Genomic DNA, 27753 nt, shown 5'->3' with positions numbered 1-27753 from the left:
CTTAATGCTGACAACTGCAGTAACACTAGAAACTTGAAAAACTTATAGATCAGACGGTAAAAAGGAAACACGAGTCACCAGGATCTGAAGCAACTGAACAGAAAAAAACGGTGATTAAGACAGAAATAAGGAACATGAAAAGTCACATGAACAATCCAGCACCAGACACGATGGGAGATGTAGCAGTTGGAAATCAGAAGGTTGAAATTTAAAGGTCAGGGGTGGCCCATAAGTCTTGGCCTCACCTTCTGTGCACCTGCAAACGCATGGTAGTAACAGGACACATAAGTCATAACAGCCTTTTCGTCAGGTCTTGCTGCATCTATAATGTCTGTTTGGAAAGAAAATTGTTACTTTTTACCAAACGTCAAATAAGACTAGTAGATGGTAACTTATTTTGGACAAGGGACGCCTGGATAGATCAGGTACTGGCGTTCATTTAAGTGCACAATGAACAAAAGCAGATTATTCACATCCAGCTGATTCTGTGCATGGCTCTGACTCTGCTTTTGCTCACTGGGGAGACTGTATACTCACCATTGAGAAGGAGGATGCTTCACAGCAGGACAAACTGTTACAGGGATGCTGGGATTTGTTTATCGACCGTCTCAGTTAAGTACATCAGCTAAACAACAGGCATACACCTCTCCAACAACAACTCATTATCCATATGATATGATTAGATGACATGGGGGCCACCATCTGCTTTTGGATAGTGTTTTAGGGCAAGGGACATTATTGCAAGAAAGAGTACAAATAATTTGGATCCATTTTTCGAGTAGCCTGCAGCATTCCCTTTTAATCAATCTCATTTTTCAACATTAACCCAGCAGCAAGATCACAAAAATCACATCTCTGTGGATTTTTAGGGTCAGAAGTCTCAGCTGTGTCACTATAGACAGAAGACTACATGTGCTTCTCTCCAGAGAGAGAGAGAAGCACATGTAGTCCTCTGGGGGAGGGTAACAAATAGGAACATGGGAATAAGAGTCCAGCCCCACAATCCTGCTCCATCATTCAAAAATAATTATCCATCTCTTGTTCTGAAATTTTCAATTGTCCTAGCCTCAATAGCTTTTTTGGATGACAGATTTCCACTAACCATTGTGTGAGAAAGTGTCTCTTGACATCAAAATGAATGGTGGATCAGTCCTGAAGGGTCAAATGGCTCACTCCTGCTTCTATTTTCTATGTATTTATCATCCCCAGAAAATTTAGCTCTATTTCTAAGGCTATAGTTGCCTTGTTCTCGATTCCATCTCCCAGATGAAATAAGTTTCTCTTGGTCTACAGGCAGCACCAATCCGAAGGAAAGATCTGGGAGAGGAAACATAGAAAACAGGTGCTTGAGTAGGCCATTTGGCCCTTTGAGCCTGCACCACCATTCAATATGATCATGTACTTTCAATATCCCACCTCCACTTTCTCTCCATATCCCTGATCCCTTTAGCCGCAAGGGCCATGTCCAGCTCCCTCTTGAACATATCGAATAAATTTGTCCCAACAGCTTTTGTGGTAGAGAATTCCACAGGTTCACAACCCTCTGAGTGAGGATGTTCTTCTCATCTCAATCCTGAATGGCTTACCCCTTATTCCTAAACTGTGACCCCTAGTTTTGGACACCTTCAACATCGGGAACAGTTTTCCTGCATCTAGCCTGTCCAGTCCCATCAGGATTTTATATGTTTGCATGAGATCCCCTCTCATTCTTATCAATTCCAATGAGTACAAGCCCAGTCGATCCAGTCTTTCTTCATACCTCAGTCTTGCCATTGCAGGAATCAGTCTGATGAACCTTTGCTGGACTCTCACTCAATACAAAAATGTCCTTCCTTGGATTAGGAGACCAAAACTGCACACAAAACTCCATTTGTGGTCTCACCAAGGCCCTGTATAACTGCAGCAAGACATCCTTACTCCTAGACTCAAATCCTCTTCCCTTAGCTTGGAATGGCAACTGGAAATGTGCAAGCTTGAACGGGGAGGGTTGAAAGATGCCTTTTGCAAGTCCCATGGAGTCAAGGGATCTCCTGCTCCTCTTGGCTGCACAGTAATGTCTTGAGAATTTTTATTTTTAAGTATATCTTTTGTTAATTGCTTAAAGTGCTTGTCGAAGAGTGCTCAGTAGATCAGGTCCAATACCTGCTTCACGCATTGGTAACCAATATCCCAAAGGAAAATCAGGCACAATGAGGTTCAATTACTACTCCAATGTTTACATTTTCATTCTGATTTCAAATTACAATGGGAATTTCAGAACTCCTGTACTGAAGTACATATTACCTTCTGCATCCAGCATCTTAGGTATATCCAGTTCTTTTTCTGCAACCTCCAAAGCAAGGTTCAGGTTGTAAAGGGCATCATCCTATATATAGAAGACAATCTTGTTACTCAATAATATGAACTTTGACAAGAAGTTACTTGGCCACTTGAATAGCAAGTGGACAGAAAAACTGCAATTCTAAACAAGTGCAACATTTGCAGCCAGTTTTGGTTAGTTGTCACTTTAATAATACTGCTGACGTAAGAAACTATATGGACAGTTAAGGCTTTCTTAAGGGAGAAATGATGCCATTTTGCTAATGGGTGAATATGTCACTGGGGACAAGAGGTCCCTGTTGTAAAAACATCTGATACTGCGTACAGTTATAAGGCCAAGGTGTAAACCTGAACTTTCTTTTCTTTCTCAAAGAGATTCAACAGAAACCATGATTTCTTGCAGTAGACAATTCTCCCTGTCCAAGTAAGGCTGTCAAGTTAACACAAATCTGCTTCAAGTGCAAAGGTGAGGACCAGAAACAAGTGTAGAAATGAACCATGATGGAGAATGAATGAACTTTGGGTCCCTATGCAGCATTGTTGAGGTAGTACGGTGGCACAGTGGTTAGCACTGCTGCCTCATAGTGCCAGTGACCCTGGTTCAATTCCCAACTTGGGTCACCATTTATGTGGAGCTTGCATATTCTCCCTGTGTCTGCGTGGGTTTCCTCCGGCCGTTCTGGCTTCTTCCCACACTCCAAAGATGTGCGGGTTAGATGGATTGGCCATGCCAAATTGCCCCTTAGTGTCAGGGGGACTAGCTAGGGTAAATGCATAGGTATGGGGATAGAACCTGGGTGGGATTGTGATCGGTACAGACTCATTGGGCTGAATGGCCTCCTTCTGTACTGTAAGATTCTTTGATTATTTGTACAGTCTTCTCACTGGCTGCTTCTGTCAAGATGTGGGTATGCCGGCGTTGGACTGGCGTAAACACAGTAAAAAGTCTGACAACACCAGGTTTTAGTCCAACCGATTTATTTGTCTATTATCAAATAAATCGGTTGGACTAAAACCTGGTGTTGTCAGACTTTTTACTGTGCTTCTGTCAACACAAGAAGCATCTTACAGAGCCAATAATAAACTACATCAGTACCTGCAAGAAATGAAGCATTCTTTTTGGGATTGGCTCATGTCTGGCTGATCACCATCCTCACATATGTCACAAATATTGAATAAAAGACATGATGAAGTAACTTCTTTGCCAGTGACTTCAATGGCAAGTTAACACAGGAGATGCAGAACAGGTAACTGATTAACAATCACCAGCTTTACACTATCGCATGAAGTTAAAACCTACCCCAGTAGCTTTTCTCAGCAGACTGATTTTGATTTATTATTGTCACATGTATTAGTATACAGTGAAAAGTATTGTTTCTTGCACGCTATACAGACAAAGTATACCATTCATAGAGATAAAAGGAGAGAACGCAGAATGTAGTGACTGTGTCTTCTACATGCAAGAATTTTTTACAATAAGACAGATACATGTTAAACAGCTCTTGTGGCCCGTCATAACCAATCAGGTCAGCATCTGTGAATGAGGGCATCAAATGCTTACCCACTCTTCCAGCTACACACATAAGCAACACCAAACCAGCCACAATGGGGCAATAGATCAGAAAGCATGCAGTGAGAGAGAAGAAATAGGATAGTAACATGACGTCTGATATGATAAATGAAAACGATCAGAGACGAAGAATCAATCAGTAAGGTAGTACAGAAAATAGAAGTGCGTCGGCTGGATGCATTTATATCTTTTGTTAATTGTGGCAATGAAACTAGCTTCCAACTTAACTTCAACATGTAAGTACAGAGCAACGGTCTTGTCCATTTATTTACAATTATTTTTCAACACCATTATAAACACTGGCTTTGGTCACTGTGGTCCCAAAAGACAATAAGAGGAGACTGTGTTGGCAGAAGAGTGACACAGTGGGATCTCCACCTGTATATATGGCTGTCTATGTACTCTTTCCAAATTGTAGTGAACAGGTTATTTATGAAGTTGGGATGTGAAGTTAACGCTTGCAAGTATGTTTCAGTCTCCCAATCCGGATTTGTATTGTCCAGCAGTGCGGGTTGCCTCACATCTTTTACAAAGGTATTTGGATGAGCACTTGGCACATCATAACATTCAGGGCTATGGGCCAAGTGCTGGCAGATGGGATTAGGTGGGAGTTCAGGTGTTTCTAATATGGACACAATGGGCCGAAGGGCCTCTTCTGTGTTGTATGATACTCTGAATATGCTAAAGGTCTGCTCGCATTTATAAGGGAAAAAATGGATTATTATTTTGGATATAACCCTTTGTTGGAACCAACATTGTCGAAATCTGCTTTTATTTTTTACAGATGCTCTTGCTTGTGTATGCAATTATAATTCTGTTTGAACCTTCTTCTCATTACATCTGTCCACTACATATGGACACCCATGGTTAGCTGACCCACACACCATACCAACTGATTGCAAAGTCCATTAATTGCAACATGAACCATTCACATTGCGATATTACGCAGGAGGAATAAGGAACGGGAGGGTCACAAAAGGCCAGGGACTAAAGGCAGGTACCACCAACACGAATATTAAATTGGAAAGATCTGCAGTAGGGGCGGAGCCAGGTGTTTAATGTTACATTGTAAATGGTGAAATTATCACCAATGCCAGAGGATTTATGCATGGGAGTGGGACACATAAAATTAAGCAGATGAATATATAATCTATAATCAAGAAAATATGCAAAGCCATCAAGACTTATTAAGAAACTTTAGAAATCAGGTTGAGGTAACTACATGTAGTGTTAAGAGCCATCCAACATAGTTAATGCAGGCCATCCCTTCTCGCAAAACTATGCAACAAAAGCAAGCAGCACATACTGCACATTAACATGCCGTCAATCAGACAGATGACCTTCTGCAGCTTGGAGTAGTCAATAAGATCAGGTCGATGTCTGTGGATGAGCGCGCAGAGTGCAAGACCATCTTTCCAGCTTCACAATGAGAGGAGCAAACAAGAATTTAAATGTAAATTATAGCACCATGTTTCCATCAAACTTTTCTTTTGTCCTAAAAATAATTTCCTCACTCAAGTGAATGAGCACCCAATACATGGATTTTATTTATTTATTAGTATCACAAATAGGTTTACATCAACATTGCAATTAAGTCACTGCGAAAATCGCCTAGTCGTCACAGGCCAGTGCCTGTTCGGGTACACTGAGGTAGAATTTAGCATGGCCCAATGCACCTAACCAGCAACTCTTTGGGATTGTGAAAGGAAACCAGAGCACACGGAGGAAACCCATGCAGACATGGCAAGAACATGCAGCATCCGCACAGTGACCCAAGCCAGGAGTCAACCTGAGTTCCTGGAACTGTGAGGCAGCAGTGCTAACAGCTGTGCCACCGTGCTGCCCCCAACTTTTTTAAATCTGTTAAAACATTCTTTGCAATAGTGTCTTATTAATTTCCTTTTAACTCACTAAAATTATGAGAATATATTCATAAAGTGAGGAGTGATTAATACTTGAAGTATACTTCTGAAACGAAGTACAAATTAATCTCAATTTAAAAAAATACACAAATTTTTTAATATTGCTTTGAAATTATTAATCCCCAAATTGGGAGGTAACTGAGGGGATAAAAATTAGGGATGGGCAATAAATGCTGGCCTAACCACATCCCATGAATGAATAAAAAGAAACCCGAGATAATTTCTTCATTAAATCTGTGGATAATCAGTCCATGGCCAGTTCTCCTTTTTAAGAGCATAAGAACATAAGAAATAGGAGCAGGAGTAGGCCATCTGGCCCTTCGGGCCTGCCCCGCCATTCAATAACATCATGGCTGATCTGTTGTGGCTCAGTTCCACATTCCCGCCCTCTCCCCATAACCCCTAATCCCCTCTCTTATCAAAAACCTATCAACCCGCTTCTTCAAAATATTTAGTGAGGTAGCCTCCACCACTTCAACGGGCAGAGAATTCCAGAGATTCACCACCCTTTGAGTGAAGAAGTTCTTCCTCAACTCTGTTCTAAACCGCACCCCCTTTATTTTGAGGCTGAGCCCCCTAGTCCTACTGTCCTTTCCTTTTTCAAAAGGTCAAACACTGTGCCACCCTTTTATTGGTTCCCACCAATATCGCAGAGGCGATTCTTAACGTGACAAAGTAAGAAAAGTAACTTTCAAAACAGGTGCAGAAAAAATAAAAGGACCACCAACTTTTACAAGGTTAATTTCAAATCTATTAATGCGGGTCATGATAAAGGGAGTTTGGCTTACTTTGTTCAAATAATGTATCTCTGATTAGAATAATTATATTTATCCACAAACTATTGATAGTGTGAATATTAGCTTCTAATTATAAACATTTATGGACAACAATCTCCTTCCAATGGTTTATTCTAACCTCTTCAACTCTTCCAGCAGAAAGATCATCAAGTAGAACTGCAGTTATGTTGGTTGTTGGTGAATTCTGCCTTTTTGAAGATAGGGGTTTTAAAAAATACTTAAGCATCATATGAAAGAAAGGATGGCAAATTACAAATCTGCACAGGGATTATGAGAATTTGTATTATGATTTTTGACCGGGGGGGGGGGGCGGTGTTAGTGGAAGAAGGACTCTGTAATCACTAATCCATTTGAAAAGTGGCCCTTCAATCAATAGGGTTTGAGAAAACCACTGAATTAGAAGATGTTGTTTGTATGAGAAAAAAGACGAGGGCTGGAATTTCCCAGCCGTTCACGCTGGGGGTCTCACCGATGGTTAAACCACACTACAGGTTTCCTGGCATAGAACAGGAAATTTGGCAGAGGCAGGATCAGAAGATTCCATCGCTGGACAATGGTAGGCTACCTCCACTGTGGTGAAACACACCTCAAAGGGTGTGGGAAAATCCCACCATGACATCAGCAGTAGGAGATGCATTGTTTATCAGGATTGGATAGACGAAATACATCCCCATTATGACAGGAGATCTCCACCTCAGAACCAAAAGTTCTGGTGATGGCCAAGGAAGGTCATAATACGATCTTCCTTCATAGTTAACCTGCAAAACCCCTCCAACACACCAATGACAGGCAGCAAGACTTCTGGTCAGCCATGCTTGTTGCAGAGTGGCACTCCTGAAGCTACAAGCATCTGGTGACAAACTGTTCCAGGTAAAATTCACTATGGAAGCAGATGAAAGTCTGTCTTGTGCATCACTCAGTGCAGGAAGAGTAGCAAACAATCCCCATCATGATAAAATTGACACGGACACCACTACATTCCAGCTTCAAACAAAGGTCTGAATCAGTGCCCCTCAACTTAAACTTTCAACTTGGTCCAGCTCTATGAGGGGAATTTAAGGCCCTGCTCCATGAGTTTTGTCAGGGTGCATTTAATCTGATGGAAAAGGGTATTTACTGGGGAAACCCCCACCTTCCCACCTCTGCCCTGAGTAAGTCTGTGGGGGCATGCCTGTGGAGGGCTTTCCTGCTTTGCCCATTAGTGTCAGAAGTGAGGAATTATGGAATGCAATGCGCATACTTCTGGCACACATGGCATCAAATTTAATGCCCAAATAAAGGCCTCATCCCACCATGTAGGTGGGGGAGTCACCACACAGGACATACAGCAACGATGTACACAGCCCATCCCTCCCAGCCATCCTGCCTGTGGTCTGGGATCCAGTGATAATCCTTGGCCTCGAATGGTTTGAGTATTGACAGTAATCACTGCCTCCCACCTCTAATTCGCTGGTAGCTCTCTGCGAAGAGGACTTCCGACCTGGGTCCTTGATCCAGGGTCCTTGTCACTGTCCAGCTAAGTGCCTGAATGGCCGCGCACAATTCGACATGCATGTCTCTGGCACATGCTACATTAAAATTAATACTTACATCTCTTACAATTTGCATCTATAGCCCCTTGGCTTACCTTGTATGGAAATTCTGCACATTTACATTCTTGTAGGGAGCAGTCTTTCTCTGGCACCAAAGAAGCAAGCCTTCCTTAGCGGATGTTTCTGTGGGAAAAAAAATCAAGCTTTTCATATGTACACAAACATGGTGACACCCTCAGGGAGAAACGGAGATAAAAGTAAACACATTCAATCAATCGGATGATTAGGAAGTATTTATGTCAAGAATTTTATGGCATTGGGCAAATTATTTCCTGCCAGGTTAACTTCTGCTCAGAAGTAAGTAGAAGTGTCTGTCAGAATTTTCCTGATTTAAATAGAATTCTAGATTAGCAATTACTTGATCTTACGCTGCTGCTCAAAGCCCAGCTGAGGTCATTTTCATCCTGGTTGGAATAGCCCACTGCTGATGTCGTCTAAGTCAGTTGTGCGAAACCTTTACAGCTGTGGGAGTCTTGTGTAGACAGCAGCAAAGTCAGTGGTTTCTATCTGTCTCATCAAAACATCAGCACTGACTATGCCCAGAGTGTCAATACAATCCTCCCTGATACAGATGGGAAGAACAATTCCTTTTCCTCACATTCAAACCCTGCCATGGCATTAACCCTTCCAATTTCCAGCATTATTCCCCCACTCTGATATAATGCCTTTCTATCTGGCGTCTAGCGCTTAACGCACTCCCCTCTATGCTCCCAATTCCTGGAAGGCCAACTCGAATCCACACCCCTCATGCGTTGTTAATCTGTGGAATTCCCTGCCCAGTGAAGCAGTTGAGGCTATGTCACTGAATGATTTTAAGACAAGAATAGATAAATTTTTGAACAGTAAAGGAATTAAGGGTTATGGTGAGCGGGCGGGTAAGTGGAGCTGAGTCCACGAAAAGATCAGCCATGATCTTATTGAATGGCGGAGCAAGCTCGAGGGGCCAATTGGCCTACTCCTGCTCCTAGTTCTTATGGCTTTATTTCCCACTCCTCCATTAAAAGCCTTCAAAATTCCACGTTTTTCTTCACAATTTCAGGCACTTCTTAACCTCTCCCTCCGAATCTTGGCAGCTGCTCACCTTTCCAATTCTTTTTGCAAAATGCTTTTGGGGTGTAAATTTAGATTTATATGGTTAACATACGTCCATAGACTAGTTTTGTAGAGGACAACAAACTGGCTGTCATTACACTCATGAAGGCATTAGATGGCTAATATCAGACAGGGCGTATGAAGGGCAGAGAATCTGCTCTCAGTTTTACACTGTCAGCAAGGATGAAAGTTCCACTTGTGAATCTTCAAGGTTAGATGCCTCAAGGTTAGAACCAGAGGTCAACCAAGGGAAACACCACACAGCGCAGTAACAATATAGCTGGAGTGCACACACACAACTATTGTCGGGGGACTTGGTACGGGTAGCGCAGAACTGGCAGTATTGCATTAGCTGCCAGTTATATCTGCAGCACCTGGTGTTCACCTCTGCCAAAAACAGATAGCTGATGTGGTACTGCTCATTTGGTGCCACTACCTGAGAAGATATTCTGGGGCGATTCTCCCATTCAGACCTGTTAATTTTTTGGTGGGTTCAGTCGGGAGACGCGCGCGTGTGCTGACTCGCGAGATTCGTGCATGCGTTCCTGGTGCACGCACGCCTCCCAACTCTGGAAATCTGGCGTGGTCGGGGCCATGCAGGAAATTGGCAGGAACACCAGATGAGTAATTTTAATCTATTTTCAATGTTATTTGCATGTGATTATCAGGCCCGAGGCTGAATTCTCCAGGCCCAGTGGCCTCTCCTACCCTGCTAATACACATTCACTCCGGCGGGGTTTAGAGTAGCTCTCCACTTTCGGGGAACTAGTGGGTCGACCCAGCTGGAGTGAAGGGGGGACAATCAGGCCCCACAGGGGGCTTGGAAGGCAGGGGTGGTGCCCCCTGGGTATGGGTACCCTGGCAGTGCCAGCCTGTACCCCTGGCACTGTCCAAGGGGCAAAGTGCCCATGCCAAGTGGCAGGGCATGGGGGGAATGGCTTAGGGGGTGTGATTTAGGGGTGTGGGAGGTTCCATTGTCACTCTGCACTGGGATTAATCAGGACTGAAGGGAGGCCAACAATCAGGACGGGCTGGGGGGGTGCGGTCTACATCCCATGGAGAGGATGTCTGCTAGCGTGGGGGGTGTGGGGGGGGTGGAATAGTCACTGCTGGGGGGTGGTGTGACTAGAGATTGGAGTGCTCCAGGACGACAGGGGGGAGGAAGGGGTTTGGGACTGGCCCGGGAATGCTTGAGAGCGTTGCGATCCAGCTGTCATTGAGCTGTGGTTGGTGGGGAGGTGCGGTATGGAGTAGAGCCAGTGTCCCAGGTCGGCCAGCCATTGAACTGGCCAGTAAACTGCAGGCTGACAGATCGGGGCCACCGCGCATACACAGTGTTCTGGAGCTATCAGACTCCAGTGTTAATAGCAGCCCCCCACCCCCCCCAAGCTTTTAATGATATTCACAGTTGTGCTGTCTGCATTGCACAGAGTGTGGGAGATGCGAGTCTGAACTCCCACTGAAAAAACAATCGTGATTTACACGTGATTTTTCCTGCAAATTTAACATTTTGAACGTTTTGAGGGGAATTGCTCCCTTTATCTCTGGAAGTCCCACAAAAAGTTAGCAGTCAGATTGATACAAATCTATATCCGCTGGTGTTTTCATCACCTCATCAGGTTCCCCTGGAAATCTGAGCCTTTGTTGAATGGGCTGCATTGGATTGCAATTAGAAGTTTCTTTTCACCTACCTTCCACAGATATGTCGTGAATCGCAAAACGGAGGATGATAGTCCAAATCATACCCAAAGTCATCTTCACATTCCCATCTACTATTTCTGCAATAGAGAAAATGAAAGCAGACTGTTAGTGCAACATTCAAGCTTCACATTGATGTAATCCCATTAGAACAATAAATCTGCACATCAAAAATATGTCCTACTAAACAACTGTCGATCTTTATTCAGACTCGGAATGTTCGTCACAACTGTTCCTCATTGAGTTTCAATGTCAAGACAGTGAAGTGCCTTAACTGTCATTGTATAACACCCAGCAATCAGAATAAAAGGACAAATGTGAATTAAAGATGCTTCTATGACAAACTCAACAGGTCCAGACAGTCCAACAACATGAGAGGTGCATGGCTGGCTTGTACACAAGTGCTGAGTGTTGTATGTTCAGCAAGGGCATGGTTTGAAAAATTTGAAAAATTCCCATTGCAGGTGAGAAGATGGTGGCGTATTGGCACTGCATCTGGTCCCAATCAGTGTGAAGCCCAAACAGAAGTGGCTTTGGGTGCCATTTAGATGCTGTCAGCAAGATGTGGGTGCCAGACTGACTTAGCTCGGTGTCAGCAAGAGCAGCTCTGTCGCTGAACCAGCCAGTAGACTTGGTCTAGGAAGGGAGGAGATACAATCCCGCAGTTGGGTTGGTGAGGGTGCTACGGGGGAGGGGGATGGGAAGGACACCTTGTGCGTGCCAGAGAAAAGTGAGATAATTTTTTTGTGGACCTACGATTACAGACAAAGCATCCTGGGCCTTTTTTCAGAGTAGCCTCCAGCTGCCTTATTTATCATTCAAGCCTCCTTGTTATGTTTGCAATGCATAGATCTTCTGGTTTAAATTACCTTCGGCACCAATTGACACAAGCTTTACTCCTTTGCTGGAAATGTAATCCAGTGCTTTGTTGACATTTGCAATTTTATGAAAACGCATCTTGCCTTGGTCTGGCTTCGGGAGTCGCTCACCTAGACAGAAAAAAAAGTATCAAAAAATGTTAACTCACGAGCACATGAACCCTTTTCCGGTTTCCCCTATCCCCATAATTTCTTCATTCCATTTTAATGTTTGATAGTGAAATGAGGTACCATAGGACAGCGAGTGAATGAAGTTTGTGCTAGGTGTCACTTGCCCAGGTCAGATACTAGACATATTTTGGCTGCTAAAGCTCAGGAAATGAAAACCTTGAAGGAAACTGGATTACACAAAATGTTAGTGAACCAAATCACAGAAAAAAGTAAGTCAGAAATTGAGTATGCAAACAGAACGAATGATGGAAGATATGGGAAGATAGTTCTGTAGAAGGAATACAACTAAGAGGAAGATCTGCAGTTCTGGTCACCACGCTATAGGAAGGATATGATTGTACTGGAGAGGGTGCAGAGGAGATTTACTAGGATACAGGAGACCACGCAGCATGGTGACACAGTGGATAGCACTGCTGCCTAACACGGATCCAGATTCAATTCTAGCCTCGGGTCACTGTCTGCATGGAGTTTGCACTCTCTCCTGTGTCTGCATGGGCTTCCTCCAGGTGCTCTGGTTCTCTCCCACAGTCCAAAGATGTGCAGGGCTAGGTTGACTGGCCATGTCAAATTGATCCTTAGTGTCAGGGGGATTAGCAGGGTAAACGTGTGGGGTTACGAGAATAGGGCCTGGGTGGGACTGTGGTTGGTACAGTCTCAATGGGCCGAATGGCCTTCTTCTGTACTGTAGGGATTCTATGGATGTTGTCTGGGCTGGAGGGTCTGAGCTGGGAGGAAAGAACATAGTAATATAAGAACTAGGAGCATGAGTGGCAATTCAATCTTTCAACACTACTCTGCTATTTATTACAATCATAGCTGATCTCATCTTGGCCTCAATTCCACTTTCCTGTCTGTTCTCCATTAACCTTCAACCTAATACTAATTAAAAATCTGTCTATTGCCTCCTTACATTTCATTGTTGTCCCGGCATCCATTGTACTCTGGGGTAGTGAATTCCAGAGTTTCACCAGCCTTTGAAAGAAATTATTTCTCCTCATCTCTTTTAAATCTGCTACCCCTTATCCTAAAACTATGACCTCTCATTCTAGGTTGCCTCCGCAATAGAAACATCCTCTCTGCATCTACCCTGTCAATCTCCTTTATCATCCTATAAACTTCAATTAGATCTCTTCTCATTCTTTTAAACTCAAGAGAGTATAGGCCTCAACTGCTCAAACTCTCCTCATGCAGCGGCACGGTGCCATGGTTAGTACTGCTGCTTCAGTGTCAGGGATTCGCGTTCGGTTCCCAACTTGGGTGGGAGTTTGCATGTTCTCCCTGTGTCTGCGTGGGTTTCCTCCGGGTGCTCTGGTTTCCACCCACAGTCCAAAGATGTGCAGGTTAGGTGAATTGGCCATGCTAACTTCTCCCTCAGTGTACCCAAACAGACACCAGAGTGTGGTGGCTTGGGGATTTTCGCAGTAACTTCATTGCAATGTGAATGTAAGCTAATAAATAAACTTTACTTTAAAGCAAACACCTCATCTCTGGAATCAATCTAGCAAACCCCCTCTGAACTGCCTTCAATGCTGCTACATCCCTCTTTGTGTAAGGGGATCAAAACTATATACAATACACTAATGCCCTGTACAGTTACAACAACACATCCCTACTTCTATATTCTTTTCCTTTAGCAATGATGCCAGGATTGGAAAAGAGATTGGATAGACTGGAGCAGTTTTCTTGGAGCAGTGATATTGACAGCGGACCTGATACAGGTGTATTAAATTATGAGGTGGATAGAAAGGCAATTTTTGCCATTACCAGAGGGGACAGTAACCAGGGGAATATAATTAAGGTTAAGAGGTAGAAGGTTAAGATGGGGGGAGAAGTTTTTTCACTTAGAGGGTGATAGGACCCTGGAACTCACTACCTGAAAGGGCAATTGAGTCAAACACTCTCGCAACATTTAAAAAATATTTAGATGAGCATGTGCACTGCTGTAACCTCCAAGGATATGAATCAAGCACCAGAAAATGGGATTAGCGAGTCAGATCTTTGTTAACACAATGGGCCGATTGGCCTCCTTTTGTGGTGTAAATGTTATGAATTTCAAAGAAATGATTGGACAATGCAACACATTGCCCTGTGCAAAAACTGAACATAGAAAGCTTCATATGATTGAAACATTGAGAAAATGACAAGGAGAAATACCTCCAAGAATATGACTCAACCAACTCAATGAGGAGATGCCAACTAAAATTACAATGGAGCCTTGACTACAAACAATCAGATTTGAAGTGGAAAGAACTGTACAACAGTCTCTAATGGGAGAGCAATTATTGCTGACGCCAGAAAGGGAATTGAGCAGTGCTTGGGGGTAGGTACAGAAGAGGAACTAATTCACCCCTCCACACCTCTACTGAAGGAACCAAGTTTTGCTGTCTTTGAACTGCAGCAGTATTTTGGATCTCACTCAAGGGACCACACTTCATGTGTGAACCTGGAGTGATGACAGACTGTTCAACTACAAGAGGCCTCAAGGTTAAACTTGATTCAATCTTCATTGGATGTTCAGTGAGAGTCATTCTATAGGGACAAAGAACTGGAAACTTGGCTGATTATTTGCCCCATTAATCGAGGGAAATTGAGATTGGTTACAATAATGATATTGCCCACTTGGCTATGATGAACAACCAAGGACAAAAAAGTCAATCTCCCGATCTATATCGTGCAGCACTACACTCAGAGTTCACTTTTACATTGAGCAGTATCAACAAGGCTAGCTGAGCCCTTGTCCTTTATTGAAAGCAAAATGCTTGACTCAACTTACCTGAAATAACTTCCAAAAGCAGCATGAGTTTAAGGCCATTTCTGAAGTCATCTTCGATATTTTCAATTTGTGTACCAGCTTTTCGCAAATGTGAATTGCACCAAGCAGTAAAAGTCTGAAATGCAAAAAAAAAATCATTCTCTGACTGACCTTTTGTCTTTAAGCAATGGAATAACTTGTTTTCAATTCAGAAACGCTGAAAGGAAAGTTCGAACACTGCTTGGTAATTTTCACTTCTGCAGGATGTTGGCTATGACGAGAGGTTGAATAAACTAGGATTGTTTTCACTGGAAAGGCAGAGGCTGAGGGGAGATCTGATAGAGGTCTACAAAATTATGAGAGGCACAGACAGGGTGGATAGTCAGCGGCTTTTTCCAGGGTGGAAGTGTCAATTACAAAGACGAACAGGTTCAAGGAGAGAGGGAGAAAGTTTATGGGAGGTGTACAGAAGAAGTTTTTCACACAGAGAGTTGTGGGTGCCTGGAGGTGGTGTAAATAGGCACCTGTGATTTCATTATCTTTCAGTGCTAGCTCAAATGTTAGTCATATTAAATGCTGCTTCAATAAAGTTGGTGCTTTGTAACAGTGAATGAAGTGCCATTATGTTTCATCTGTCACAGGATTGCAATGAAGATATGAAATTATTCTCTAGAGTCAAGCTACTCATTAGTAGCAACACACTCTTTACATTTTTAAAAGAGCCAGCACACGTTTATCTATTCCTCACTAACTTTATGATATGCTTCTCAGCTTGTATCATTGCTTCGAGGTTATCTCCCAGATTATTAAAGCATTAAAATATAGCTGCTGCCTCACAGTGCCAGAGACCCACATTCAATTCCGGCCTTGGGTCACTGTCTGTATGGTGTCTGCATGTTCTCCCTGTATCTGTGTGGGTTTCCCCGGGTGCTCCAGTTTTCTCCCACAGGCCAAAGATGTGCAGGTTAGGTGTATTGGCCATGCTAAAATTGCCCCTTAGTGTCCCAAGATGTGCACGTTAGATGGATTAGTCATGGTAAATGTGTGTGTGGGGTTACAGGGTTAAGGCAGGAGAGAGGGCCTGGGTAATATATTATAGATCGTAGAACCCTACAGTGCAGAAAGAGGCCCTTCGGCCCATCAAACATAATCCCACCCAGGCCCTACCCCCATATCCCTACATATCATACCCACTAATCCCTCTAACCTACGCATCCCTGGACACTAAGGGGCAATTTAGCATGGCCAATCAACCTAACCTGCACATCTTTGGACTGTGGGAGGAAACCTGAGCACGCAGAGGAAACCCACCAGAGGAACCAGAAATATTCTGTCAGAGTTGGTGCAGACTTGATGGGCCAAATGGCCTCCATCTGCACTGTAAGGAATCTATGAATATTTAACAACGGATCATTCATTAACCAATTAAGTAACGATTTACATTGAATTTAGAGGATAGAAAAGGGTCATTTGGCTCAGAGGTCTTTGCTGGTGTTTTATGTTCCAGATGACTTTCCCCCCCCGCATGACTTAATTCATGTGACTATCAGCATAACCTTCTCTGATGCTGTTTGCAGATCTGAAGGTGGATGGAAAGGCAAATTCTATGGTGCTGGTGACTTGCCAGTGACTAATAACCTAGAGATTGCATCAGCACCACCGAGAAAGACAGAAGTTGTTGGTGAAAGGGAGCAAGGCCTACAGCAAGAAGGCATATGGAGCTGAGGAGGTGGAGCCCAATGCTTAGATGCAGGAAGCTCGGCCCTGGACAAGGGGATGGGGGGATTGGGGGATGGGAACGTGTCAACAAATAATCTTTCCTGAATAAATGCTTGACAACAACCAACCAGAAAAGAGTATTCGCCACCAATCAAAACTCAGATTTGCTGGTCACAGGGATCTCATGGATTAGTCAGTTTAGAATTACAGAATCCCTTTGGTGCAGCCATTCAGCCCATCAAATCTGCACTTTTCAACAGAGCATCTTATCCAGGCCCACCCCCCTGCCCTATTCCAGTAACCAGTGGGAGGTACAGTGACACAGTGGTTAGTACTACTGCCTCACAGCACCAGGGACCTGGTTCAATTCCAGCCTTGGTTAACTGTGTGGAGTTTGCATGTTCTCCACATGTCTGTGTGGGTTTCCTCCCGGTGCTCTGTTTCCTCCCACACTCCAAAGATGGCTTAGGTGGATTGACCATGCTAAATTGCTTCTTAGTGTCCTGAAATATGTAGGTTGGGGGGATTAATGGGGTAAATGCACAGGGTCACGGGGTTAGGGTGGGGATGGGCTCAGGGCTCAGTCGGACAGCCAGTGCAGACCTAATGGGCAGAATGGCCTTCTTCTGCACTGTAGAGATTTTATGAATCCCACATATTTACCCCACTAATCTCTCTAACCTACACATCCTGGGACACTAAAGGACAATTTAGCATGGCCAATCCACCTAACCTTTGAAAAGGAGTGCAGACAATTGGAAGACACAAAGAAATGTGAACAGAGAGCAGTAATTACAGACATACTCTTCAGTCACCTATTCAGCAGCTAGTTTAATTGAGAATTTAATGAGATTTACCATGATCTAACATAAACATTACAGAATTGTAGGAGACACATTAATTTTTCAGAAGTATTTAGCATGCACTAATTTATTTTGTTTGGTTATTTTTGAATAAGAAAAGCAACAACGATTGTTTTTTGAGTACAGAGATACTGAAGTGCATCTGGTAGTTTGACACTGACAGCATTTTAATCTCCGATGAAAGTTAATGATGATCGCTGGCCACCTACCACCTGTTCGCAATTCATTTCAGACGCAATGAGCATAACAACTCCTCGAATTACAATGTAAAATATTTCCACAATATATGCTGCTGTTTGGGGATTGTGTCATTTATTTCCCCTGGCATTACTCAAGGACAAAATGTTAAAAGAGCAGTGGCACAGTGGTTAGCACTACTGCCTCACAGCGCCGGGGAGCCAGGTTCAATTCCCGGCTTAGGTCACTGTCTGTGTGGAGTTTCTCCCCGCGCCTGCGTGGGTTTCTGCCAGCTCCTCCACTTTCCTCCCTTATTCTGAAGATGTGCAGGTTAAGTGGAATGGCCATTCTAAATTGCCCCTTAGTGTCCCAAATTGTGTGGGTTAGGAGGATTTGCAGGGTAAATACATGGGGTTATGAGAATAGGGCAGGGTGTGGGCTGGGTAAGATACTCTGCCGGAGAGTCGGTGCAGATTCAAGGGGCGAATGGCCTCCTTCTGCATTGTAGGGATTTGACGAATCTATGATTTTAAGTGATCTGTAACACTGACTTGCATGCACTAGTGCATTATTTTTCTTCCCCTGCACATTGGCTCCTGAAGCATGGGATTTAAACAGCCAGCTGCAAACTCATAGTAAACTGAGTAGAATTTGACTTAAGATCCATTTTTGCACACAGTTGGCGCCACTGATGCAAGTTTTGTGCATTATAAAACCAGCTTATAGCCAGAAGAAAGGAAGCAGGAAAATTTCTTCTGATCTCTCATTTGCAGCCTGCTAGTTTTATATTTTGGTTTTGTCATTCTGGTGGCAACTTTCCAAGCCTGTTTATAGCTACATTATACTTCCCATCATTTTAAAAAGACCTGATCCCCATTTAAACAAAGTAGTTCAGAAACTAATGGATTAATAGCATCAATATTAACATGGGCAATTATACCCAAAAATTCCACTTGGTTTCCACTAATGTCCTGTTGTAACCTCATCAGGAGCCCAGCGATGCCCCAAGGAAATGGTAGAGACTTGCTTTGAAGGGTCTGTGCAATGGTGGGATTTGAACTTACATCATCTGTTTATAAAGTTTTAAAGTTTATTTATTTATTGGTCACAAATAAGGCTTACATTAACACCGCAATGAAGTTACTGTGAAATTCACCTAATCGCCACACTCTGGTGCCTATTCGGGTCAATGCACCTAACCGGCATGTCCTTCAGATTGTTGGAGGAAACCCACGCAGACAAGGGGAAACAAACTCCACACAGACAGAGACCCAAGCCGGAAATCGAATCTGGGTCCTTGGCGCTGAGGCAGCAGTGCTAACCACCACGCCACTGTGCTATTTACTGGACCAAAAGTAGGATCACTGCAATATTGCAGCCTAGCCACAGAGCATCGTCCTTCACCACTAAAGAAACTCTATACCTAATATGTGAACTACTGAAGGGTCCCATAGAAGTGGACAAATTTACTTTGCACAAACCAGCAAAATTGCAACGATGACCTGAAGTGTCTCTTGTGATAGAATATCATTTGAAGCTAATATTAATAGAGCAATTATGAAGCATGCGTTCCTCTTTCAAATGCTAATTCACTAATAGGTAATCTGCTTTAAAATGAAAACTAGTTCAGTAAGTTTAAAGCCCTACACCTTTACTTCAAGATTGGAAAACCTTGACAAATCTGCAAACACTATGCAGTCAAATAATTGCAATGGGTTGCAATCAAAATTTGCAGTTTAATTAACTGCGCAAAAATTACATTTAAAATAAAACAAAGAAAGAGAGCAGGCTAAGAGAGAAACAAGGAAAATTTATAGGGTGGAATAAGTAGGAGCGGCAGATGGCACAGTGGTTAGCACTTCTGCCTCACAGCAGCAGGGAGCCAAGTTTGATTCCCGGCCTGCATCACTGTTTGTGTGGAGCTTGCATCTTCTCCCTGTGTCTGTGCGGGTTTCCTTCCATGGTCTGAAAGACGTGCCGGTTAGATGCACTGGCCATACAAATTCTCCCTCAGTGTGTCCGAACAGGCGCCAGAGTGTGGCGACTAGGGGATTTTCACCGTAACTTCATTGCAGTTTTAATGTAAGCCTACTTGTGACACTAATAAATAAAACTTAAAAAAAAGTCCATTTGTGATGTGAAAACATCACAGTATGAATAAAACTGGTACAAGAAATCCTGGGGGTAGGGAGAGGGAATAAAATCCAACATATATCATAAAAAGAAAACTCTGGAAGTATCTTTACAAAAGTTACTTGTCCCGATTAGATTTCCTGACACAACTTGCTGTTCTCAAAAAATACTTTCATGTCGTGGTTTCAGAGCTTAAAACCCAATTTGTCAAGCTGATAACAAGATAAATCAATTAGCAGCTAAAGTCATTTGACAGCAGTCACTGGAATGGGACTGGAACTGGAAATGTCAGAATGAGAATAATGGTTAATCAGTGTTGCCTCACATTGTTGCACTTGAATAGTGAGACTTGGAATTGGCACTTCAAATGCAAAAACTGCAAGTGACCACAGCAGGCAGGTATCAACAAACAAAATGTACAAAGATGAAAACAGAAAGCACTGGAGAAACACAGTAGGTCTGCCTGCATCTGTGGAGAGAGAAACACAGTTAATGTTTTGAGTCTGTACAACTCTTCCTCAGGACTAAAAAAAAGGCTGTTCAGAAGAAGAGTTATTTTACGATCCACAGAATTTTGTTTGTATTTTATTAACAAGGTCTACAAACCTGCACAAAGATATTTTGGGTAGAAATTTGTTCACCTAGTGTAGGACAGGATACAGAAACTCCCGGGATTTTGAAGACTATTGAAACAAACTAGACTAGTTTAGACTAGGCATCACAGTAAGCCTTATACCATAAGGAATCACAAAGTGTCTCATATACATATATTTTATATATATTATGTATGTACATTATGCAAAGGTATTGTCTGCATAGGCACATATGTAATCATTGGTAGAGAATTTTGAATAAGTCTTGGAGATTTAAAATGTATTTTCAAATGTTTTGTAAGTTTTGGCCAAGATGCAGCCTGCCCCAAAGCATAAGGGGAAACAGTATAATCTTAACCAACTTGCTTGGCAAAATTGGTGGGTAGTAATAAAATCACTCAGGTTCCTTACACATCCTCCAACAGCCGGAAGCCCACTGTTCAAGATTTTAACTTGCTCAACTGAGCTGGTGGCAAGGACAATGATGCAAAGCCACCAGGGTCCTTCTTTATGTATGCCTGTTGGACCTGACTGCAGTTGTAAGTGGATGGCCTGAGCATAAAGCCACCCTTGCGTTCTCTGCAGCAATGCAGGGGAAGAGCAGCCAGAGTCAGCAGAGGCCTAAACAGCTGCATTTGTATTAACTTGGCTTGTGGGACCAGGAGTGCATGCCGAGTCCAATAAGGAAAGCTACACGCAGACTGCCCTCATGCGCATTTGCAAAAGCACTGATCAGCTGGATTGGCATCCATTTTCTTGGAAAATTAATGGAATCACAGAATATGGAGCCAACTTCCTCGGTATCAAAAAATTGTTGCCGGGCTCAGATTTTCTTCCACATCCCACCAAAAACAGGGGAGGGGGTGCGAAGTTCAGCCAGCTGTATTTAAATGAGGCTCTAAATAAAAAAAAATCCTCATTTGTAGAGCAATGGGTGAGTTCAAAACTCATCTCCTTACCCACCCAAAATGCTGGTGACAATCTTGTAAAAAAAAACTGCATTGGACCTCCTCAATCACCCTATACCATTGGCAGGGAACATCAGGTTGTACAGGATCAGCTGGAACGCAATCCATTTTTCTAAAACAGTCCTGGAATCACAGAACACAGCACCCAAAACACTGGTACAAATCATTGAATCTCTTGCAATGAAAATGAATCTTAGTGTATTCAGAGGCTTTGAAGAAAGGTTAAGTAAAAATATTAAAGAGCAGGGAGCAAAAGATGGCACAAACAATGACAAAAAATAAAATTGCTTTTTTTTAATAAAAGTTAGAGCAGCTTCAAAGATTTACTAGTCACCAAAGTCTATCTGTGAAATTATTTTTTGTTAAATCTTCAAATACCAACTATTAAAAGCAAAACCTTACTGTTAGACATTGGTACAGAATACACAATTTTTACAGCAATGCATGCATTAATGATAGCTGAGTTTGATATGCTATAAGCATTATATAAGTAAATAGGTAATAGGTAAATACATACTTTTACTGATCTAGTTGACAAGTTGCTGTTATCGTACTTCATGGAGATATTCATGTTCAATTAGTACAAGTTCTATGTGCAGTTCTAATACTAAGGAAAAGCCAAAGCATTCACATATATACAGTGACTGACAATGGGGCATGAAAAATTAAACATAGCCTAAAGCATATCTGCTATTTTGAAGACATCAAACCTTTAGAAATTTCCATCTGTACCCAGCTTGTTTGCTTTATTCTGCTTCTCTTTCAATTTTTAAAAACTTCTTTCCTTCTATGAAAAACCCTGCAGAGAGGCCTGCTTTCCACCTGCTAAGAGGAAAAACCTCTTTGCATTCACCTGATAATCCTCCTTCTTGACTTGCGGTGAAGAGGGGTTCTCGAGCAAATCTACTGACTCACCACACAAATGTCCTTCCATGGATGGAGTTACATGGACATTGTCTTATTTGACACAGAGAGACACCATATTAATCTACTGTAGGCTTACGTAAGATGTTATTTGTGTTAATGTTGGGTTCACTTACCCACCGACATTTCAGAACTCTGCATTAGATAAAATCCTGAAATGACTTCTTCTCCATCATAAAAGCAAACCCACCAAATAGCTTGGGGGTCCTGATATGGTGGGTCCTAGTCTCCCATTGTAGTTCCAGGAGGCCTGGTCTTGGACAGTACCTCTGGACATAGCAGATTTGCATGGCCAGAAGTCTACCACCTCGCCTGCCATGGAATCCGAGTCAGTGAGGGTCTGACAACAGAAATCTCCATTGACCTCAGGTGGGAATTTTCAATCTTGCCTGAGCAAGGCCCATGGTCTCCCACACCACAAGGTGAAAGACCAGAAAGGGGCAAGCATTACACTTGCTGGACGTTCCCGTTGTTTTGGCTTGGGGTAAACTGAAAAGGCTGAATGCTCAGCGAGATGTGGTGTACCAGCTTTTACCATGGATACCAGACCAACAAAGCAGCCTAAAACCCAAAGGTGTAGCAGGCAAGGCCACACCAGACGCAATGTGCACTTGTAGTTTTGCACCCACAAACACTGACATAGATTCCACTCTGTCAGAGGATTAGTGCAGAGACAGGCTTCAATTTCCTGGGAGGCCATGACATCTTGGCACAAAATGATATTTGAAAGACTATTCTAGGAAGCATATGATTCAGTATTTCATGTTTTATATAATACTGGATGGAAGAAGAATGCCTAGTAGGCCAGCTTGCATTAAGTGATAGACCGTAAAGACACCAAAACCATCTACAAGCTCAATTGCATCTATCTGGTAACAAACATTGGGACAGATTTTGCAGGATCTGGGTTTACAGAAGACTGGTGCAGAGCAGTCCTACCTGTCCTATACTGAACTTACATGCAACAAAAACCGGTAAGACTTTAATTTTCCTGCCACCTTCTTGCAGTCTTTTTTAAAATTCAATTATAGAATGTGAGTGTTGCTGGCTAGACCAGCATTTATTGTTGATTCCTAGTTGTCCTGGAGAAGGTGGTGGTGAGCTGCCTTTTTGAGCTGCTGCTGTCTTTCTGGGTAGGTACACCTACAGAGCTGTTAGGGAGGGAGTTCCAGGATGTTGACCTAGTGATAGTGAAGGAACTGCGATATATTTCCAAGTCAGATGATGAGAGGCTTGGAAGGGAATTTCCATGTGTCTGTTGTCCTGGTCCTTCTATATATTAGGATTGTGGGTTTGGAAAGTGCTGCCTAAGCAGCCTTGTTAAGTTCCTGAGGTACACCTTGTAAATGATATACATTGCTGCTACTGTTCGTCAATGGTAAAAGGCGCAAATGTTCATGGATGGGGTACCAATCAAGTGGATCGTTTTGTCCTGAATGGTGTCAAGCTTCTTGAGTATTATTGGAGCTGCACTCATCTAATGGCCTTTAGGGAAAGAAATCTGCTGTCTTTACCTGGTGTGGCCCACATGTGACTCCAGAGTCACAGCAATGTGGTTGACTCTTAACTGCCCTTAGTAACTAGGGATGGGCAATAAATGCTGGTCATCCAGCGACACCCATGTCCCATAAATTAATTTTTTAAAAATCCAGTCAATTGGACAGTGTTCCATCACATTCGTAACTTGTGCCTTATAGATGATGAACAGGTTTTGGGGAGTTGGGAGGTGAGTTGCAGAAAACTTAGCCTCTGACTTGCTCTTGTAGTATTTATATGGCCAGTCCAGTTCAGTTTTTGGTCAATGCATCAATGTTTGTTGGTTGTATAATAATTGGACGTTTAATTGTAGTTAGGTTGTGGTCATTCACTGGAGATATAAATAGGAGCAGACTAAAACTGTGTTTGAGTTGTTGGAGGTGGGTGTTTGTAATGGGTGCCACTGTATATAAATTAGTGTGCAAGGGCTAGACTTAGTTCTACTCATTACCACCTAACGATATCACAGTGTTGACCAATATGTCCTTGAATGGCAAATCACCAAATCACAGAGCATCATTTCTACTTCACCAGCCAGCAAGCAAACATTGATTGATTGGACTAATTATCTTCCAGATCTCCTTACTACCTCCACATGAGTTTTCATTGCTTTCCCTGTGGTATTTCACTCCCCCCTTTTCCTTCAACATCGGCAAAGGCTTCCAACAAGTTAAGATGATTTTTCAGCCTTTCCAAAAGCAAAGGATATTTACACCTCTGTGCAAGCACTTGTCTTAAAACATCTGGACCCCTTTAAACTTCACATGGAATACAATTTTCAGGCCCCCACACTTCAAAAAGCACAAAGCCATGAATAATCGTGTCCATAAACTGACTACAGAAAATTGTGTATAATTGGCAACTTTTGATTAGCTTTGTACTAGTTTCAATTATCCCTGTTTGAACTTCACTTGGATTCAAAAGTCTAGACTAATGCTTTATAAAGATGAGTCAATGTGCTAAACAAGCCTAACGGTGACTAATGGTCATCTGCTAGAGCTACTGATATCTATGGTGTTATGTTTGTCCCACATTTTATCATCCAATTCTATAGATACTTGGAAATGCCACTGCATTCCATAACAATAATACTGTAAGTACCAGCCCATGTGATACCATGGTCTAACTGTACTGCATTTGGCAAGTGTTGTTCTTAGCATTACTCTGAACTATATTTATTTCAGATCCAAGGTCAAAGCTTTTGTCATGGTTCTAAGCTGAGAATGAACCCCAGGATATCAAAATTTTTAAAAAACTGCAGAGCAGGTTTTGTCATGAAGTGGGTGCAGTGAATTTGCTGATCAGTGTGCTAAATTAGTTATATTCAGGTCTAATGAATAAAGAATAAAGAAAGTTTGAGTGAATGTCCATGGGATTTCTGATGTGCTGTAAAATTCAATATTCAAAAAGTTTATTACTTTGAGTCAGAACTAGTGTGAGGGCAAAACACCTAAAAAAAAACTGAAAATTAAATCCCAAATCATGTAAGCAATTCCCAACAAAAGGCTGAAAATTGTGGTTAATTTCAGCAGGTTTAAATGTAAGCTGTTTCTCTGCCACAACCCTCAATTTCACTACTAGTCTTTGTCCTCAGAGACTAGGAACTTTCAGCAAGACCAAATTCATCTTGTTCCACTTCTGCCGAAATTTATCTCTGCTATTCTATTTCCCTTGCCTCCCATCCGCATAAACTGAGCTCAAAGGCATTCAGTCTCATTCCACTCGACCCTGAACTGTGCTCTAAATCCCAAATCATTTTTGTTACCATTGCCAACTATTTCTATCTCTGCAACATCACTCACCTCTGTTCTTACCTCAACTCACCAAAATATTCATGCCTGCCTTAGTTATCTCCAAATGTGGCTCTCCTCAGGGGCCACTCATGTTCCACAGGTTATAGAGGTCTCAGAAGTTTACAGCATGGAAACAGGCTATTCAGCCCAACTTGTCCACACCACCCAATTTTTACCATGAAACTAGTCCCAGTTGTCCATGTTTGGCCCATATCCCTCTAAACACATCTTACCCACGTAATGGTTTAAATGCTTTTTAAAATACAAAATTGTAACCGTCTCTACTACTGCCTCTGGCAGCTCATTCCAGGCATTCATCACCCTCAGTGAAACAATTGCCCCTCTGGACCCTTTTGTACTCTCCCCTCCCAACTTAAACCTACATCCTCTAGTTTTATACACCCCTACCTTTGGAAAAAGTTGTTGACCATCTACCTCATCTATGCCCCTCATTATTTTACAGAGCTCTATAAGATCATCTCAAAACCTCTTACGTTCCAGGGAAAAACGTCCCAGTCTATCCAGTCTCTCTTTATATCTCAAACCATCAAGACTCAGTAGCATCCTGGTAAATCTTTTCTGCACTATTTCCAGTTTAGTAGTATCCTTGCTACTTGGGGTGACCAGAACTGTACACAGTATTCGAACTATGACCTTACTAATATCTTGTACAATAAGAACATAAGAACATAAGAAATAGGAGCAGGAGTAGGCCATCCAGCCCTTCGAGCCTGCCCCGCCATTCAATAAGATCATGGCTGATCTGTCACTGCTCAGTTCCACTTTCCCGCCCTCTCCCCATAACCTTTAATCCCCTCTCCCATCAAAAACCCATCAACCCGCGTCTTAAAAATATTTAGCGAGGCAGCCTCCACCACTTCAACGGGCAGAGAATTCCAGAGATTCACCACCCTTTGAGTGAAGAAGTTCCTCCTCAACTCCGTTCTAAACCGCCCCCCTTTTATCTTGAGGCTGTGCCCCCTAGTCCTACTGTCTTTTTTGAGCGGGAAGAGTCTTTCCACCTCTATCCTATCCATCCCATTCATCATCTTATACGTCTTACAACTTCAATAAGATGTCCAAAACTCCTATATTCAATGTTCTGACCAATGAAACTAAGCATGCTGAATGCCTAATTCACCACCTTGTCCATCTGTGATTCCACTTTCAAGGAGCTATGAACCTGTACTCCTAGATTTCTTTGTTTTATAACTCTCCCCAGTGCCCTGCCATTAGCTGAGTAGGTCCTGCCCCAAATCGATCTACCAAAATGCATCGCTTCACATTTATCTCCATCTGCCATTCATTGGCCCACTGGCCCAATTGATCAAGATCCCATTGCAATCCTAGATAACCTTCTCCACCGTCCACTATGCTACCAGCCTTGGTGTCATCTGTAAATTTACTAACCATGCCCCATAAATTCTCAACCAAATCATTAATACAAATAACAAACAACAGTGGACCCAGCACTGATCCCCATGATATAAAGATCAGCCATAATATAAATGAATGGTGGATTAGGTTAGAGGGGTTGAATGATCTACTCATGTTCCTCTGTTACACCCAGAACAAACTGCAATTTGACCAACCTTCTCAAGCCTTCTCTGGGGTGGCACAGTGGCACTGCTGCCTCACAACACCAGGGACCTGGATTAAATTCCAGGCTTGGGTCACTGTCTATGTGGGGTTTACACATTCTCCTTGTCTCTGCATGAGTTTCCTCCCACAGTCTGAAAGATATACCAGTTAGGTGCATTGACCTTAGTGTACCCAAACTGCGCTGGAGTGTGGCAGCTCGGGGATTTTCACAGTAACTTCATTGCAGTGTTAATGTGAGCCTACTTGTGACAATAATAAATAAACTTTAAACTTATAGCCTTTGATGCTGTCCTACATCAAACACCTCTCTTCCTCTTCACGTAGTGTCCGTGTTTTCCAAGGGCCGCTAATCGTAGCTTGATGATGCCAAAGTATCACAATTGGATAAGGAGAGTCAGATCAGAGGACCTACATCAGACAGTGAGGAACTGAACCCATGCTGTCCGTATTATTACAAACCATCATGCTCTAACCAGTTGAGTGAACCTGCCCTACGCATCAATACCTTATTACCCCTCTGGTCAACAGGCTTACCAACTCAAAAGTGTCAATTTTCAACTTGACTAGTGGCAACCAGGTTAGCAGCTAGTTAAAAATTGCCATTGTGGAATGCTACGGAAAAATTGCTACGGAAAGCCATTGTGGAATGCCCCT

The 27753-nt window shown here is 42.7% G+C and overlaps 1 protein-coding gene across 3 annotated transcripts in view; it reads right to left on the bottom strand.

Moving 5' to 3' along the window:
* LOC145351076 (alpha-actinin-2-like) overlaps positions 1–27753 on the bottom strand; it is a 97656-nt gene that overhangs the window by 40937 nt on the left and 28966 nt on the right. For all 3 annotated transcript variants that reach the window (XM_080200684.1, XM_080200682.1, XM_080200683.1), the window contains exons 2-7: positions 14813–14927; positions 11860–11979; positions 10984–11070; positions 8236–8323; positions 5230–5308; positions 2284–2365 (exon numbers count right to left, since the gene is read on the bottom strand). In XM_080200684.1, coding sequence (XP_080056810.1) covers positions 2284–2365; positions 5230–5308; positions 8236–8323; positions 10984–11070; positions 11860–11979; positions 14813–14927 — 571 coding nt within the window. The remainder of the gene's footprint in view (positions 1–2283; positions 2366–5229; positions 5309–8235; positions 8324–10983; positions 11071–11859; positions 11980–14812; positions 14928–27753) is intronic.

This window comes from Carcharhinus amblyrhynchos, chromosome 12 (assembly GCF_965287045.1).
Source record: "Carcharhinus amblyrhynchos chromosome 12, sCarAmb.v2.hapA, whole genome shotgun sequence".
NCBI classification, from domain to species: domain Eukaryota; kingdom Metazoa; phylum Chordata; class Chondrichthyes; order Carcharhiniformes; family Carcharhinidae; genus Carcharhinus; species Carcharhinus amblyrhynchos.
Note: the sequence above shows the minus strand (reverse complement) of the source record. Positions and strands in the feature narration are given on the sequence as shown.